The sequence below is a fragment of the Simochromis diagramma genome, unplaced genomic scaffold (assembly GCF_900408965.1).
Source record: "Simochromis diagramma unplaced genomic scaffold, fSimDia1.1 OVJJ01000631.1, whole genome shotgun sequence".
NCBI classification, from domain to species: Eukaryota; Metazoa; Chordata; class Actinopteri; order Cichliformes; family Cichlidae; genus Simochromis; species Simochromis diagramma.
Genome location: NW_024387500.1, coordinates 161,341 through 180,347, shown reverse-complemented (window position 1 = coordinate 180,347; position 19,007 = coordinate 161,341). Strand labels below are relative to the sequence as shown.

Below are 19,007 nucleotides of genomic sequence, written 5' to 3'. Positions count from 1 at the left end.
GTATGAGTAGTCTACTAAATTAAGTAATCTACGAGTGTTTGTTGAGGAGTGCCGACCTTTTATGAAACCAGTTTGGTCAGGATGAATTAAGAGGGGGGTTATTTTCTCTAATCTCTTTGATAGAGCTTTGCAGATTATTTTAAGGTCTACATTTAAAAGAGAAATTGGACGATAGCTTGAGGGAAATAAAGGGTCTTTGCCTGGTTTTAGCAGGAGACTAATGTTGGCAGAATTCATATTTGGTGGTAGTCTGCCATTTTCCTCGATTTCCTGCAACATTCCGTGGAATACTGGTGCCAGAATTGTCCAGAATTCTTTGTAGAATTCTGCAGGGAAGCCGTCTGGACCTGGAGCCTTATTATTGGGCATACTTATCAGGGCTTCCTGGAGTTCACTTGGCGTCAGTGGCGAATCCAGTTCCATTGCTTGACTGTCTAGTAATTTTGGAAGAGTTACGTTGTCAAGAAACAGATCAATTTCATTTTTAGATGGGTTTATTTGTGGTGAGTATAAAGTTTCATAGAAATCCCTAAAAATGTTGTTTATTCTTCCAGGGTCATATATTGTGTTCCCAGATAAATCCTTAGCAGCACATATAGTTGTTTTTTCTTTATTTATTTTTAACTTGAAGCCACAGCTGATTCTCATTGTAGATGAACATCTACACAGGTGTTACTCCTTCAATTGTTCAACTCCTTCAATTCTGGCATGCCAGAAGATTCTTTCCTAGGTGTATTGCCCTAGATGACATAAGATGTGATGTGGATGAGAACCTGTGGCCAAATGGAGAAGACCGAGTAGAATAGCATTACTATTGTATGTGTATCAGTGGATGGTGTGTATACAAATTCTTGTATTTTGGGATTACTTAGTGCAAAAAAATAAAAATACATAAACAAATATTAACGAATTCTGCATGATGTCTGATTCATTCCAGTAACATATATTGAAATTATAAACAGAGATGTGTCCTTGTTTTACACAAGGAAACACTGTGTAATGCTACATGTTGTTAGTGTTTTTAAGGTCATTGTTTTGTGGGTGACAAAGTGTGTTTGTCGGCTGTCAACCTTTGCTAGTGTTCTGGAAGAATGAGTTTATTTGAGACCTGAATGAAGTGTTTTGGTAGTTGTAGTGCATTTTGAATGTGAAATGAACTGCTTTGCCAAGCTGACGGTCAGTTAGGAGGATTGTGTGAAGAGTTTTGCAAAAGTGACCTAAGTATTGAGACATGTGTCCTAGCGGCTGTAAAAAACTGTAAGTAGATTCACATAGCCTATGCCAGAATGATGCTACTGGAATGACATTAACAATATTTCACACAACCTGATTTTTCAAAAAGAAACAAAGATAGCTGCAGCTCTTAAGATCAAGAACAATACTTGCTTTAAGCTGTATCACAATAGTAACCAAAATCATTTACAATGTAATATTACATATGGGTCATGCAAATTTTATAAAGACATAAAATAGGTGAGCCAGGGGGGAAAAGAAGCCTCTAGGTCATCCTCTGACAAAACTATTCACAGTTTAAAGGCTTCTAATTTTGGTAAAAAGAAAAACAAAATCAGCCTATGATCAAAATGAGATTGCACTGTGTAGCAAAACTTTAGCCACGCTTTTCCTGGCCACAGCAGCACTCTCTAGCTGAAGACTTTTGTCAAATGAAACTATAAGTCTTATCCTCTCCTGTGCTAAAGTTTAGAATGGCTAGCATTAGCCACATGTGGTAGTGCAAAATATCTCCTTAAATGTATGAGCATCACATCATCCAGTACAAGTGACTAGCACAAATGCTTTGCTTTGTTAGAACTGTTATTGTAAATGAAATGTTATTTACCTCGAAATGTCTTTTACAAAAGCTTGCAAGTCCACCATGCAACGCACCATATATGAATTTGTCCGGGCTAGTTAAGTGGGAACTTGAAATCAGAAGTTACAGTGGAAATAAAATAAGTTATCTATTCAATTTCTTTAAGTAATTACAACTTGAATTTTATTTTGAACCCACTAACATTGGGATTTAATTTGAAATTACATATAAAATTAATTTAATGTAATTACCAACATTATTAATTCAACACAACCAAAAAAGAAAGTTTGCAACTTAGAAGGTCTGTCTTAATCAATAAATTAGAATTTTTATGCTGCAGCCATGGATTTAATCAAGTGGAGGTAAAAGGCCTGGTTACCTTTTAGAGTGCAGCTTTCTCCAACTTAATGAAGTGAAAAAAGAAGTCATTGTTTGTGTTTGTGCCACTGACAGATTCGTGCCTACCGTGGGTGACTTTTGACTCACTCGGCACATCTTCAGGTTGTTCAGAGTGCCTCTAAATGATACATTCTACATAAATGGGATGGCTGTGTCTCAGGAGATTTGGGCAGGTCATCTACTAATGGCAAGGTTGGAGGTTTGATCATATGTAAGTGGCAAGACTTGGGACAAGTACGGTACAGTACAGTTAACATTTCTGAGTAAAATCCTGAAATAATAGATGGAAATAGTAGAAACAGACATTTTACCAGGTACACTCTGCTTTGAGTCTTACACGTGTGAGGCCTTAACGCCGCGGTGGAAACCGGACATTTGGACCCATCTGACGCGCCTTGTTATGTAACGGCGACCATCTGTGCCCGCTGTGTGGCTGTCTGCTACACGCGCGTGTCCGCCGAGCAGTCCGCGCGCGGGACACGTGAGTGTGCATGTAGAGCACAGCAGCATCCTGCCAGCTGCCCAAAGACGGACGCCAGAGCGGGAAGCGCTCAGCTCGGATGATCTGAACTAAGCGGTACGTACTTCCTATGTGACTGCGTGTGTTTAGCTGTACCAGCAGGTTGGTGCAGGATGCAGGCTGGATGGGTGTGGATCTGTGTTTGACGGGTTGACACAGTCCCTGTAAGTAGCACCCTGCTTTTATTATTATGCATCCCGAATGGTTATGTAGCGCATTATTGCCCAGTGTTACAAAGCCCTCAGGTGCCTGCGTCCCTCCGTACAGCTGAGCAGGATGGGTGTTGTCCTCTTTAAGCTCCCGTGACACTGAGACGTTTCAGCGGTCGATATTAAAGTGATTCCAAAAGCTTTATGACTTCTGGACACGCTGTGATAAAAACAGCACAGAGGATTTTCACCTTTTTGATTTCTGTGTGTAGCGCGGACACAGCAGCGCGCTGTACGGGATCCAGCTTCTTTTGTAAAGCACTGCAGCAAAAAGCCATTTAAATGTATTGTAAGACAAATAATCGCTGGATTACTATGTTGTAATTGTTACTGATAATCTTGGAATTAGAAGAAAGCCTCTAATAATTTAATGGGCAGGCTACAATATCGAGTAATCATCATTCAACTCATTTCAGTTGAATTTCTTGAATTTTACTAATTTTTTTTAAAATAATTTTCTTATTTATTTAATTTAAATAGGGAAGCTTTACATAGTAGAAGAGAGGAGATATCAGTGCTGGTAATCAGACCACACAACAGTGAAAACCTGTGGCAGCAAAGAGTTTTCATTGTTACCATCATGTGCAATAAAAAACAAAAACTACCATAATAAAAACGCCTATGTGACAGTGAAATAGCAATAAATACATGGATCATATTTATTTTTTTACTAGCAGTGAAATAAGACAACCCATGACCTGTGATGCTGACAGCTCACCTGTCTGTGGGCCAGAACAGCACACAGTGTCATGTGCTGTGCATGTCTCCGTGTTGTGTGTTTATCTGACTCTGTAGAAAAACTACTGAAAGCAACAGCAAACTTTTGTGCGCGCTTGTTCTTGTTCCCCTCTCTGCCCATGGCTCCAGGGCTCGTCCTGTGGCTCTTTTCTGTCACCAGTTTTATCTCTGCACATACTTTTCCTTTACAAGGCTGTTGCTTTGTGCTGAAATTAGAAATTGATCAAAATGAACTTCGGCTCCTGTGTTTTCTTAGTTATCCAGATCAGACCAGCTGCAGGTCATAAAGGAGAGCCTGGTCAGTTTGCAGTGACTGAGCTTTAAAAATCAGAGTGGCAGTTGTACTCTATTCAAATAATCAATTTGTGGTCTCGGACTGATGAAAAAAAAAAAAAATCAGTGACAGATTATATTTGACTGGTATTCATATCCAAGGGATATAATAGACTAAAGTAAAAATGGGACAACAGGACAAAGAAGGACGTGGAGGAAGAGACCGCATGATATCGGTCTGTACTGTTCCATCTCCACCACAGAGCTGTGACACCATGCTCTCTGTCTCCCTGTGCTCTCACACTCAGGTCAGTGATGACAGTACTCGGGTTTTGTCTAACCTAAATCCTAACCACATCACCATGGCAACAGGAAGAAAAGGTGAGTGTGATGCTGCTTGTGTGTTTATGAATGCTACTTGTGACTGGCCTTTATTTGAAACCACCAGGGGGCGCTGTATCCCGTTTCGTGATAAAGTGGCAAGTAGTACAGGTACAGGTGATTTGAATGAGCAGAGGGCCTGGCAAATGCAGAAAGCACATGATATTTTCTCACTGTGCTTTTAACGGCTCTGTTTGTGTTTGTTGTTTTTTCCTGTATGTTTCTAAAAATATGTGTCTGCACTGAAAATGAGCACCAAAAACAATCCAGCTCATCAAAATGTTCTGACTGCGTTATGCCATGTAGTTTACATTCTCTCTGCTGTAACTCATCCAACACTGAAGTTTTAGCATCAGTGAATCACAATGACGGGGTCCTTTGGTCCGTCTGTCGCTTGTGTTGCTTTGGTCACAGATTCTCATCAGCCTCGCACCTTCTGCTCGTCTTTGCAATCTAAGAGCAGGAGAATCTAAATCACCTACCTTCTGATTTGTCGATGGTCTGCTGAGCCACAGCTGCTACCAGCTGTTCTCTGAGTGCTTAAGCAGAGTAGAAAAGTACCACATGACAATCGGTGTGTGTCCTATGGAGCTACAACCAGTTTGGAAGCATTTTTCATATTGATTCACAAACTGTAGAGAAAGCTGTAATGTCTAACTGAGACAGACATGGGAATATCACATCGTGTCTGTGCTGCATCGTTCTGCAGCTGATGAGTTACAGTTGGTGCTGTGCTGTAGGAGGCACTGGTCCAGCACATAGTCCATCCAGATGTTTCTTTGAAGCAGCTGTTGCTGTGAGTCGCCACTGTATAAAATGGAACTGAATTGTTTTACTACAATTTTTTAGGTTGTTTTGGCTCAACTGGCCCACAGCACAAAAGTCAGTAACACACCTCCTCACCCACATCAAACAATCTTATTGTCTTCACACACTCCTTTGCTGTCTCTACACGTGCTTCACTACTAAAGATTTTCATTTGCTACTGTGTTGATGCACTTCTCACTTAAGCATTTTGTACTTTTGTCAGCCACAGCTCCAGATCGCTCACTTTCCTGAATACAGTCCAGCATTGCATTTATGCTTTCAATCAAATTCCTGCTCATCCAAATTTCCCTTTCATGCACATCCCAAGGATGCTGTGCTGGACTGAAATCTGTTGACTGTCGAGGCTGTTGGAGTCCGTCTCCTCTTGTCTAACCTTGGTGATAGTAGACATGATTATGCAGGATAAACCCAGCCCATCGACAATGTCTGAAATACTCACAGCAGCCCGCCTGACATCATGAACCATGCCACGTTCATCTTTCTTACTTTGATGCTCAGTTTGAGCTCCAGCAGGCCGTCCTGTCTAAATGCTTTAAATTCCTGCTGATGTCAAAGGCTGATTAGATGTTTGGATTGCTGTGATGAGCAGTGGAACAGGTGTACCTAATAATGTGACAGTACAGTAGTTGGTGTTATGCTCTCAGATTGTATCGGTTTGCTGTTCTCCATCTCAGCAAACACGTTGACAGCAGTTGTGTTCATTTCTATGGCTGCCGTGGTTTGATGTTACCTGTCTGTCCCCAGGCTCTACGTCCAAAGCAGGTGGGGTGCGTTTCCCTGACGATGACGAGCCCCCTGGCTCTCCAACACGGAGAGATGACCAGTCAAACGTCGCTACACTCATTGCTGTCTCAGAGAAGGATGGCAGCTACTTGGTGAAGGTGTGTCTGCACACCGTCAAACGAACACAGTTGTTCGTCATGATTTCATCATTGTAAGCGATTTTTCAGGTGAAGTGTTGATAAAATGACCACAAGGTGTTTTCATGAATGAGCAGAGAAAGTCTCCTGGTTTACGATTTGATTGATTTCCATGTTCATGGATGTTTCATCCGGATACATTTGTAAAATGTAAAGTCCGGCTGAGGAATGGTGGAACAACAAAACAACATTAAACTGAGCCATGAAAATGTGACACCACGGGCTGTGTTAGCCCACATCCTCCTGAGCTATTTGATCCAATGTTTTCTACTCTTTGCCTCTAACACATCGCTCCTCTGTCAAGGCTGGTTTCCTGAAGAGCCACCACTGTTATGAGATTGTCTTCACTGTCCCAGATGTCCCCACACTGGGCAAAGAGCTCTCATGTCTTCCCTCCTCTTCTCCATCTCGGAGGTCGCCCAGCCTGCGGGTCCAGCGTATTAACTCCACACTGGAGGGTAAGTATAGGTGTACAGGCATACTTCAGGACATGCTTGCACATATGTCTAACCTGCAGTGTTGTGGAGCAGACTGTTGCTCCACGGTGGGTTAGGTTCTCTGCCCAGCAGTAAGTCTGTAGGTTCTCAGTAATCCAGGTCATGCTAGTCTAAGGAGCTCCTTAGATTCTGTCCACCAGCGTCCTCACTTGTGTTATTACTTTTTGGGACTAATGTTTCTGTGGAATCTTTTCACACGAGCACAACACAAGTCTGTAACCAAGAAATGTATTTTGAAATTCAAATTTATATATCACCAAATCACGACAGTCGCCTCAAGGTGCTTTATATTATAAGGTAAAGACCCCACAATAATCATATGACCCCCTATGAGCAAGCACTTTGGTGACAGTGGGAAGGAAAAACTCCCTTTTAACAGGAAGAAACCTCCGGCAGAACCAGGCTCAGGGAGGGGCGGGGCCATCTGCTGCGACTGATTGGGGTTAGGGGAGAAAGACATCCTAAGGAAAATGTATATGCATGGTCACATTTCCCAACACCAGGAAGTGAAAACCTAAAAATGAAACCAAAATATGGCGTTAGTGTCTACTGTCTGTGGCAGCGTCTGCGTCTCTGTGCTGAGAATATTGGTAACACCTCGCTATTTTTGAAAGTACGAACCTAAATTAAAACCCTGAGTAACTGAATGATTGTATTACATTACACTGATTAGCCCGTGTGAATAAACTGAGCATAAGCCATCTTGGGTTAAAAGCGATCCTGGAAGCCTACGTAGAACAAAACTCGAGTCTGCCTCGTGTCAGCAGGCCCAGTATTTGAGCTCTCGTCTGTAATAGTATGCCAAAGCTCAGCTCTCCATACAGCTGTGACACTGTCTCTGCCTGACCCAAGCATCTCAGTACTGCAATAACAGATCTCTGCTCTCGAGCAGGTTTGAGATCAAGAGTCAGCTGACTGCTGTTGCCAGTGTCTCAGCAGAAACAGCTGGATTCATCTCTCTAGCAGCTCAACACCTCCCAGGCTTGGTTTAGCACTAAGGAGCTAAACCAAACAAACCAGTCAGCTCTCCTTCATTGCAGCTGCATAGATCTAGTCTTCAAAGGAACAGCCACAAAAAAATAAATCAACCACATTCCTGAATTTCCCCGTCCAGGAACAGCTTCAATGTCCTGGATAAGCAAGAACTGGGTTGTAATTAGAGGGGAAGATACCAACACATGAGTTCACTGGAGTGTGGACGTTCAACCCACTGTCACAGCAAAGTGTAATAGACATGCCGGTCCACAGTGTCCAAAATGGCTACCCTGGATGAATAAACACATTTTCAATCATAAAAGACAAGAGGGAGGGTAAGGAGAAGAGTGTTCAGCTACAATAACAAGAAATGAAAGCACTGATGGCTTTCAGTGAACAGACTGAGTCTCTGAGGACGAGCTTTAAAGATCTGTGGTGCAACGAAAACGTTCTAAAAGCTTTGGATGTCACTGTTTGTTTCTGCACTTACCAACTGTCTGTCCTCTGGCTGTGTCCCAGAATACTTCAGGACAGCTTTTGTGCAACCACACCTAAAAAAACCAGACGGCCGTCGAGCCGAATACCAATCTCAAAGTTTCCTTTTATAGCAAAACGTTTGAAGAAGACTGTCTACAACTTATTTAAGCATTACATTAGAACATCGTCACTCAGGGTTAAGATGGCATCAGAGTTACTGAGTCTGTGCTTGTTAGAGTTAGGAGTGCTGAATGTTCTGTTCTTTGCTGCTTGAGGTAAATGCAGTCTTTGATACATTAGACATAGATATGCCGCAGCACAGGGTTGGTACACCTGGGGCTAAAGTATTCCTTTAACTGCATTGATGATGTTTCTAAAGTTCATTGGACTCAGCGTGGTGCAGACTGCGTATGAATAACTTGTCTCCTTCCTCACTCCCTCGTTCTCTTTAGGAGGTGTAAAGGTAACATGTGAGTACAGAACTCACCAGGAGGGGGTGCAACAGGAGGAGATCACCATGGTAACCAGAGGGAGAAAAGACAGCAGTCTAAAGGTCAGACTCCAGGCCAGGGTCATTGGTAGGTGCTTGTGCACCGACAGATACACACACATACGCGCGCACAGACAGAGTAAACAGGTCCTAATCATACAGGACTGCATCTTTATTACCTTGTTGACTGTACACAGATCAAACACAGTTCAACAGGACACAGTGCAGCACAGTGAAACATTATAGTATGAGTATTATGCTTCAGTACATCTGGAACTGAGATTCTTGTTAAGGTGGAAGGAGTCCTGAAGAAAGGATATGTGGAGATTTTAACCCTTTAAAACCGGTCAGAGCGGGCGCGCTCCGTTTTGCTTAACTATTTTTAAATCCCGGTAGCACTGCATCCACGTGAGCTAGCGCAAAAAATTTTTTTGCATATGAAACCGGACGAGTTGTACTTACATCTTATGCCATCAGCTTGTCCTAGGTCACAGTTTCCTTCCACATATAGCTTTGCAAAAACTGCATAAAAAGCACTTGCAGCAACAAAAACATAATATTCCAGAAACACGCTTTGCCGATCCGATCAGCTGTTCATAACACTTCCTCCGTCCATCAGCACGAACTATCGCATGTCCGCCATGTTCTGCCCGAAACTGGAAGTGACGTCATTTTCGCGGAAATGTAGTTTTTTACCACCAGTGACCGCTGCGAATGGGCAGCTGAGAATCAGGGAAAGACCAGATGACAGCCTGGAAAGACTGCTGACAGGAGGGAATAGACCCTAATGAGAGTTTTTAATGATTTGCTTTTAACTGTAGACTCTGGTTGTGCTGCTGTCCTAGTAACCTTAGACCTGACTGCAGCCTTCGACACTGTTGATCACAACATACTGTTATCCCGCCTAGAACACTGTGTCGGTTTGAAAGGTACTGTTTTAAAGTTCTTCCAGTCCTACCTGGATAACAGGAGTTTTTCTGTTCACCTCGGTGAACTGTCATCTCCCAGAGCTCCTTTAACTTCTGGTGTACCTCAGGGGTCCATTCTAGGCCCCCTGCTGTTTACTCTGTATTTGCTCCCTCTGGGCGATGTGCTGCGCAAACATAATGTGTCCTTCCACACATTTGCTGATGACATTCAGATCTACCTCCCTCTGAGGTTAGACTGTAAGGACTCTCTGCAGCCGTTATTCTCCTGTCTGTCTGACATTAAGACTTGGATGGCTCTTAACTTCCTACATCTAAATGAAAGTAAAACTGAAGTCATTGTGTTTGGGCTTCCTAAAGACCCCAACCTTTCCTTTGATTTTATGGGACCCCTAACTTTCAAATGTACTTCCTCCATTAAGAGCCTCGGTGTTACTTTTGACGGTGCTTTTAAATTTGATAAACAAATCAGCTCCGTAGTCAAGGGATCTTTTTATCATCTACGGATTTTAGCTAAAGTCAAGTCCTACCTGTGCAGGAACGATCTAGAAAGGGTGGTCCATGCTTTTATTACATCACGGCTGGACTACTGCAACTCCCTTTATGCTGGTTTAGATCGTTCCTGTCTGCATCGCCTCCAACTGGTGCAGAACGCTGCTGCTCGCATGCTGACCGGTTCCAAAAAGAGAGACCACATCACTCCGGTCCTCTGCTCTCTCCACTGGCTCCCAGTTGCTTTTAGGATTGATTTTAAAATTTTACTGCTGGTTTTTAAGGTTCTTAACGGTACTGCACCTCCTTACCTGGCAGAGCTTCTTAGCATTTACCGTCCCAGGAGATCTTTGAGGTCAGCAGACCTGATGCTTTTAGATGTTCCCAGGTACAGATTAAAGACTAGGGGAGAGAGGGCTTTTGCTGTGGCTGCACCCAGACTGTGGAACAGTTTACCTCCTCACATCAGATTCTCCACAAGCCTAGGAACTTTTAAAACTGCTCTTAAAACTCACCTCTTCTCATTGGCTTTTAGCAAGGTTTAACCTATTGTTTTAATTTATTGTTTCATCAGTGAGGTGTTTTATGTACTTGCGTTTTATTGTATTTTATATTTGTATTTTATTGTACAGCACTTTGGTCAGCCTTGGTTGTTTTTAAATGTGCTTTATAAATAAACTTGACTTGACTTGACTTGACTAATGGGGCTGGTGTGGGTTAGTGCCTCATACCAGCAGGACCCAGCGCTTTTTAGCGTACGTGGGTACACCCATTATTGCTACAGAAGTCTCAAAAGAGAAGGGTCTGCAAGAGCAGGGGTGAAAGAAGACCCTTTCCGGACGGATTTAATGGCAACGAACCACGGAACGGTACCACCGATGAATAGATCAACCAGCATTGCAAATAATGGACCATCAATGATGGTAGGAAAGAAGCTGCAGGACTGCATTTGTGGCTGGCCAAAACTAACAACTGACATGGGCCTTAAAATCCACCAAGGCAGGAAGAAGTGCCTCAGCGAGCTGAGAAAGGGGCCTCGCATTGACACATACTTTTTAACAAGTAAGTCAAATCAGTCGAGTGAATCCCAGAGGCAGGAGAATAATAATAATAATAATAATAAATTTTATTTATGAGCGCCTTTCAAGTCACCCAAGGACACTTTACAATAGGATAAAACACTTAGTAAAACAATGGCAGAATAAGAACAATAAAATACAAGCACAAGATAAAATGAACAAACAGTGGATTCACAGTGAATATGCAGATTTGAACAGATGGGTTTTGAGTTGGGATTTAAACTGGGGGAGAGAACCAATATTTCTTATTTCAGGGGGCAGAGAGTTCCACAGCCTGGGAGCAGAGCAGCTGAAAGCTCTGCTTCCCATGGTGGTGAGGCGGAAGGAAGGTAAAGCAAGCTGGATAGAAGAAGAAGAACGAAGTGAACGGGCAGAAAAGGTGGTGGTTAACAGGTCAGAAAGGTAAGGAGGAGCGAGGTTATGAATGGCCTTGAAGGTGAGCAGAAGAAGTTTGAAAATTATCCGGAATTTCACAGGGAGCCAGTGAAGTTCCTGAAGAACAGGGGTGATGTGCTGGTAGGAGGGGGTTCTGGTGATAATGCGAGCAGCAGAGTTCTGAACCAGTTGAAACTTATGGAGGGATTTTTGGGGGAGACCATGCAAAAGAGAATTGCAGTAGTCAATACGGGAGGTAACAAGACTGTGGACAAGAATGGACATAGACTGGGTGGAAAGAGAAGGAAGCAATCTGTTAATGTTACGTAGATGGAAGTAGGCAGAACGGGGGAGATTATTGACGTGAGATTTATAGGAAAGCGAACTGTCTAGGATGACACCAAGGCTCTTAACCTGAGGAGAAGGGAAAACTGTGGAGTTATCGATGGTGAGTGAGAAATGGTTTGCCTTCAAAAGGTTGGATTTGGTGCCAATAAGGAGGATCTCAGTTTTATCCTCATTGAGCTTTAGAAAATTAGAGGTAAACCAGGATTTTAACTCGGATAGACATTCTGTAAGGGAAGAAGGTGGGAGGGAGGAATCAGGTTTGCAAGAGAGATATAACTGGGTGTCATCAGCAAAACAGTGAAACTGAAGATCAAATTTGCGGAAGATGGTACCTAGAGGGAGGATGTATATTATGAAGAGAAGAGGGCCTAAAACTGAGCCTTGGGGTACACCAGAGGTGACGGGGAATAGACGAGAGCGGAATGATCTTAGTTGAATAAACTGGGAGCGGTCGAGGAGATATGATTGAAACCAGACGAGGGGTGTGTCAGAGATGCCGAGAGAGGAAAGTCTGCTTAGAAGGACAGAGTGAGAAATGGTGTCAAAGGCTGAGCTCAGATCTAAAAGAACGAGAATGGTGAGAAGACCAGAGTCAGCTCCGATTAGAAGATCGTTAGTGACTTTAAGTAGAGCAGTTTCGGTACTGTGACATGAGCGAAAACCAGATTGAAATCTCTCGTAGATGTTATTATTAACCAGGTGTAAATGAAGTTGAGCTGCAACCACTTTTTCGAGTATCTTAGAAATGAAGGGTAGATTGGAAATCGGACGAAGGTTGTTAAAGTTGTTAGGATCTAAGGAAGGTTTTTTCAGTATAGGAGTGACTAGAGCAGTCTTCAATAAGGAGGGAACGATACCGGTGGTGAGAGAAGAGTGAATGATAGCAGAAATGAGTGGGAGTAAAGAAGAGAGGCAGGATTTCACAAGCCCTGTGGGCATGGGGTCAAGATGACATGTGGCAGGCTTTGATTTACATATTAACTCGGAAATATCAGATAAATCAGGAAGATGAAAAGTGGAAAACGGCTCAAAAAGGAGAAGAGGTTCTGGAGAGGGCGTAGACACAACATTTGATCTGAGTTGCTGGTGGATGTTATTGATTTTCGTAGTCCAGAACAGCATCAAGGAGTTGCATGTTTCAGAGGATTAGAAGTGCGGTGGTAAAGCGTTGGGGGGTTGAATTAGCTTGTTGAAAACTGAAAACAGAGTCCTTGCATTACCCTCATAAGAAATGATAATACCAGAGTAGAAGCTTTGTTTGGCCTTGTTAATGGAGTCTTTATACTGAAGTATGTGGTATTTATAGATTTCTGAATCAACAGTTAAACCAGATTTCTTATATTTACGCTCTAGCTGCCGAGCTTTGGCCTTCAGAGCTCGGAGGTCAGAGGTAAACCAGGGAGCAGAGCGAGTGAAGGAAACAGAGTGGGTTTTTACAGGAGCCAGAGAATCAAGGACAGTGCGTAGACAATTATTATAATATAACAACAAATCATCAGGAGTAGAATAGAAGTCCGGAATCTGAACATTGTCCAAACTGGTAGTGAGAATGTCCATATCAATGTTCTTGATGTTGCGGAACAAGATGAGACGGGTTGGCTTGGTAGAAGAGCAGCAGAGAGTGAGGTTAAATGAAAGGAGGAAGTGGTCAGTTATGGGGATTTCAGTAGCAGAAAGATTCGAGGGAGTAAGACCAGAACAGCAGACCAAGTCCAGGGTGTGTCCTTTAGAGTGAGTGGGAAAGTCGATAAATTGTTTAAATTCAGAGCCTTCGAGACAGGAGGAAAAGTCTCTGGTGAGCAGAAGGTCATTATTGTCCATGTGAATGTTGAAATCTCCCACCAAGATCACATTTGGGGAGAGAGATGAAAGATGGGTTAGTAGATTAGCAAAGTCACTGAGGAAGACAGGGTTAGGTTTGGGGGGGCGGTATACAGTAGCTATGATAGTGGGAATGGGTCCAGTCAGCTCACATGCAAGGACCTCTAGAGAACTAAAGGTATCAACATTAACTGGCAGGACTTTCAAGTGCTGGCGAAAAAGGATCGTGAGACCACCCCCACGACCTGAGCAGCGGGGTTTAGAAAAGTAAACAAACCCCAGAGGAGCAGATTCGTTTAGCTGAGAAAAGTCATCAGGTTGTTGCCAGGTTTCAGTTAAGCAGAAAAAGTCAAACTTACGGTCAGATAGGAGGTCTTGGATGAGAGGTCCCTTACTTGTCAATGAACGAATGTTTAGAAGACCGAAGTTGAGTGGAGTATCTTCTTTTTTGCTAATCGCGGTGGGCGCCCTAGGCAGGTGGGCTAGAGATCGATGGTTGACAGCCCGATCAGGGTTCCTGCGAGGGCGGCGAGTAGCAGACCAGAATCCCCACAGTCCTCAGGGTATCAGCACCCTGTTCAAAATTCATTGTTGTACAGACTCCCCCATAGTCTCCAGATTGGAACTCAGTCAAATCCAACCAGTAGCAGTTCCCAGTCTAGAGCTTAGCCAGCCACACCCAATATTAGATTCTAGCTCTAGCTTAATATCAGCCGCTAGCTTGGAGTTTAGCCACCAACAGCTAGCAACACATTTCCAAGCCAGCCACAATCAACACCATCAACCAGCCCAGAGCTCATTCAGAAACAGCTAACAGAGTCTTCCAACACTGAGTCTAGCCAACCACTACCAGCAAGGGAAAGGAAGATGGAAGGTAGGAAAGATCAGATTCTGTGGCCCAGATCCAGTGAGAAAAGAGAGTGGGTCTGGCTCTTATACTAGATCAACAAAAGGGTCCAGTTGAAAGGAAGCTGGAGAACCTGGGAACCATCATCTACAGCTATGGGGCTGAGCGATGTGGGGTAAAGAACAAGACTCAGAGCAGAAAGGCCATTTCAACCAGTTAAATTCCAGGAGACAGCAGGAAATTGATAGAGGCATGAACCAGTTATCATTCTGACTGATATGCCACCTATTCAGGCACCTGAACACCAAATGGACATAAGACCACCAACATGGAGTGAAGTGGAGAAGGTAGTGAAGCAGGCAGGAGCAGCATCGGCCCCAGGACCTAATGGCATCTCATATAGACTCTACAAAAACACCCCACGAGTCCTCAAATACCTGTGGATGCTGATAAAGGTAGCGTGGCAGAAAGGAGTGATTCCAAAGGCTTGGAGAAGAGAAAGAGGTATTCTGATCCCTAAGGAGAAGAACTCCTCATCCATCAGACAGTTTCGCCAGATCAGCCTGCTGAACGTAGAGGGAAAAATCTCCTTCAGTGTCTTGGCCCAAAGACTATCTGCTTTCCTGCAAAGAAACAACTATATTGACACATCAGTGCAGAAGGCGGGGCTTCTCTGGATGTCTGGAGCATGCCAGCGTCGTCTGGCACCAGATTCAAACTGCTGAGAAAGAACAAAGAGACCATCACGTGGTCTTTTTAGACCTTGCCAACGCCTTTTGGTCAGTTCTGCATTAGATCTTGTGGATGGCCTTCAACTATTTCAGCGTACCAAACCAAATCACAGGACTGGTCAAGACCCACTTTAAGGATTTTACAGTTTTGTGTGACAGCTGAGAACACCACCACAGCCTGGCAACACCTGGGAATTGGAGTTATGGCAGGCTGCACGATTTCCCCTCTGGCATTTATCACGGCAATGGAGTTGGTCATGAGGGCATTCCAGTGGGTAGTGGGAGGTGAGAGACTCAAGAGTGGCCTTCGTCTTCCTCCCATTAGAGCCTACATGGATGGTCATCTAAATTACACCAGGGCCTGTGCTGCCGGCTTAGGCCATCCGCACCACACCAGTAACCCAAGAAACCCAAAGCAGGCTCGAGCACCAACAGAGAGGTCATTATTGGCTGCTTCTGGTTTTTTTTTTAAGTTTATTATTGGTTGTTAATTTAAAAAGTGAGGTTAGAGGAACAGAAGATGCAGCCACACTACGACAAAAGAAGGAAAAACAGAAAGTAAGGCTGTAAACACGACTTCCTCCCGTCACCTAGCATTGGCTGATGGTTAGATTCCCCATCAAGTGTGGTGGCGTGGACCAAGAGAGAACACAGGATCACGAGGAGGTGGGGCTACCCGCATCAATGCTCCGAGTCGCCTGCTGCTACATCACCATCTCCCAGGAAACACAGGTGATCTGACTGTTCGTCACCACACCCAAGACCCCCGCCTTGTGCTGTGCCTCCTCAGTCAGTGGGGTCATCCCAGTGGGGCTGCTTATCAAAGAAGAAGCTGGACTACCAGGTGCTGCAGTCCTGGATGTGAGGGATGACTTCACCACATGAGCTGCTGCTGGACGTAGAGCTGATGCACCTTTGATAGTAGTTGGTGGCCGCCACGAGAGACCCTCCTGCTGGCAGCCCAACAATGGCAGCCATTGTTGGGCTGCTGGTCACTGCACACTGTGCTGATGGAACCCTTGTGTGGACCCAGACGTGCTTAATGTTCGGGAGTACTCACTTCGATCAGTTGGCGAGGCTGGGGGAGCGAACGTTAGGCAACGGGGCCCATTTGAAAAGAAGTTTTGGGTAAATGTGTGTCACAAAACAGCTGTGTGCAAGCAGGAGAAGGACCCAAACGCAAACTCACCAGAGCGGGAACTTAACTAAAAAAATGCAGCTTTAATTGCTGAACAGAAATAAAGGTGATACAAAACATTGCAAACTAAACTGGGAAAAACTAATACACGAGGAGACTCGGGGAGAATCACACACAGCTATGAGGGAGGACGTGACACTAACAAAGAGAAACACAAGGCTTAAATACACTGTGTATTTTGTTAATTATTTCCTGATCTTGCTGGGACACGTAATCCTCATATAAGGATTTGATTTTTTTTCCAAGTTCCTGAATATTTTTGTTTTCTTCTTCTACCCTCTGTGTCTATAACCATGTTGAGTACTATAAAATTAACATTTCTATGCGTTAAAATTGCTGCTCCCCTTTGTCTAGAGTTATAGCAGGCTGAGAACACGTGTGTGCAGCTGTGACCTTAGCGTGCCCATAGTCATGTGTGTATGGCTAATGTCGCTTACATGGGTGTGGAAATAGTTATGGCATCACCTTGAATCAACTAACTGATATTAATAAGTTAAACAGATGTTAACGCAAGAGGATGAGAAAGAAAAAAGGATTCTTATCTGGAGTGATGTTACAGTCCTGATCAAAAGTTTAAGACCACCTGAAAAATGACACAAAATCATATTTTTGCATGTTTGGATCTTAACAAGGTTCCCAGTAGCTTCAACATGGAACAAGGAGAAATGGGAGTGAGACAAAATCATTTTCTGATCATGCAGTTTAATGAAAACAACATTTAAACTGAAACAGGCTGTTTTACAGCTGATCAAAAGTTTAAGACCACACCTCCAAAATAACCTGTAAACCCCCAAAACAGAAATCAAAGTTCCAAACATGAACTCAGTGACGAAGACCTCCACTGTTATTCTGCCTCTAAACATCATTATCAGTCCTTCATGCTGCTCAGTAACATTCAGTATTTATTATTTACTGTTACTGATGCTGATGTTGGCTGTTGCCGTGGTTTCCTGCTGTGTTGTTTTCTTTTTGCTTGTTTTTTTTCAGCAGGTCTTTTCTCTCCGTCTCTCTTCTCATCTGTTTTTCTTTCCTTCGCCTTCTGTTGAGTCTCTTCACAACTTCTCTTGTCCTTGTCTTTCCCGTCCTGTGGTGCTGTCCGTTCTGATTGTAACAACTTAAAAATATAATAGATAAATAAGTAAAGATTGAATAAACCATCATAATCTATTGGACCCACATACCAAAAGCTCTAATGATCCATTTGGGAAAATAAATCTTTAGCATTGCTACAGCGCTGGACAGGACAGACAAAAAAAGAAAAAAGAAAGAGCTCATTAAGTTGTCATAAAGAAAAGAAACCATTTTTCTGCTACTAAGAGCTAAAGTTATTTCAGTAACTACAGCCTGCTTTGCTACGCTGTCTAAGCATTTCATGGAATGTCACATAGTTTTTCCCTGCCGGCATCTCTCCATCTACTCTGACATCTTCCCCTTTTTTCCTCTGTCCAGACCCACATCACGGCACCCCCATGCTGCTGGAGGGGGTGAGGTGTCTCGGTGCCAGGAAAGATGCCCACACAAAGCACAGCAGTGATCGTAAGAAGATATGAGTGTGTAACTCCTGAACATACTCAGTGACTGGGTCAGGGTGCAGTAGAGAGAGAAACATGGATCCATACATAATAAGTAGAATTCATCTGAAGGACAAACAAACTGCCCTGAAAATCACATCACAGTCACAGTCATGCAATTACATTTACACGAGGCTGCCATAGAGCCATAATGCCTCTGCTGCTGGGGCCAGTCAAACCAGTGTTACAGCACGCGCACACAGACACACACACACACACACACACACACACGCACACACACAGACACACACACACGCACACACACAGACACACACACACACACAGACACACACACACACACACACACACACACACGCAGACACACACGCACACACACACGCACACACACACACACAGACACACACACACACACACACACAGACACACACACACACAGACACACACACGCACACACACAGACACACACACACACACACACACATGACACACACACACACACACAGACACACACACATACACACACACACATACACACACAGACACACACACACAGACACACACGCACACACACACAGGGTGTGAGTTTCACACTTGTGTAACAGTAATGACCACAGTAACCTTGCATGAGGTGTTGTGAGCTGTCACAAACACAAAGCCAGCTGGCCTGGTGTCACGTTCCCTGTATCTTCTCTGAACCACCTGGAGGTAGAAAACCTGAAATTAGAGTGAAATTCCAAAATAGACGTTAAGTCTCTGAACGTTAATGCCACTAACAGGGTTTATGAAAGATAAGACAGACATTTTACCTGGTGACGCTGAGGTTGGACTCACCTGTTCCACACCGTTTACACTTTTACACCACATGTAGTTGCACAGCAGCTTAATTAACCGACTCACCTGTATACTCTTCTTGTATCATGACCAATGTTCCCTCTAATGTTTCATGTCTGTGAGCGAACACACAAACTCCCTGAGCGCCCCTTGGACCACTGTGAGCAACAGCAGACGTGTGCACTGTGGTCACGCCAGCATCCAAGTTACATGTTTATTAAAATAATCAGATTACAGCATTTACATTTCTGTTAGACTACTTTTAATTACCTGCTTTAGCCCACTTACAATGAAAATTTAAAAAATC

At 43.6% G+C, this 19,007-nt stretch overlaps 1 protein-coding gene and 1 long non-coding RNA gene across 5 annotated transcripts; one reads left to right on the top strand and one right to left on the bottom strand.

Moving 5' to 3' along the window:
• The first annotated feature begins 2,641 nt into the window (after positions 1 to 2,641).
• On the top strand, positions 2,642 to 18,207 carry LOC120725680 (UPF0687 protein C20orf27 homolog). Of its 4 annotated transcripts, none has more exons than XM_040018661.1 (6): positions 2,649 to 2,789; positions 4,261 to 4,333; positions 5,906 to 6,042; positions 6,386 to 6,539; positions 8,483 to 8,583; positions 17,787 to 18,207. In XM_040018661.1, the coding sequence occupies exons 2-6, from the start codon at positions 4,315 to 4,317 to the stop codon at positions 17,823 to 17,825; spliced, it is 450 nt and encodes a 149-aa protein (XP_039874595.1). In that variant the 5' UTR covers positions 2,649 to 2,789; positions 4,261 to 4,314; the 3' UTR covers positions 17,826 to 18,207. The 4 variants fall into 4 exon arrangements, with proteins under 4 accessions (XP_039874591.1, XP_039874595.1, XP_039874594.1 ...); XM_040018660.1 differs by having other exon boundaries at positions 8,483 to 8,608; XM_040018657.1 differs by lacking the exon at positions 17,787 to 18,207 and having other exon boundaries at positions 2,642 to 2,789; positions 8,483 to 8,933.
• On the bottom strand, positions 16,508 to 17,792 carry LOC120725682. Its single transcript, XR_005694179.1, has 2 exons — positions 17,104 to 17,792; positions 16,508 to 16,920 (listed from the first exon to the last, which is right to left on the bottom strand). It is a non-coding gene; the product is annotated as an uncharacterized LOC120725682 (long non-coding RNA).
• Positions 18,208 to 19,007: the final 800 nt, after the last annotated feature.

Bases quoted from the DNA above. Each gene is read 5' to 3' on its own strand.
- LOC120725680 (XM_040018657.1), top strand. The intron at 6,043-6,385 runs GTGTGTCTGCAC...TCCTCTGTCAAG, and splicing joins ATGGCAGCTACTTGGTGAAG to GCTGGTTTCCTGAAGAGCCA. The intron at 6,540-8,482 runs GTAAGTATAGGT...CGTTCTCTTTAG, and splicing joins TATTAACTCCACACTGGAGG to GAGGTGTAAAGGTAACATGT.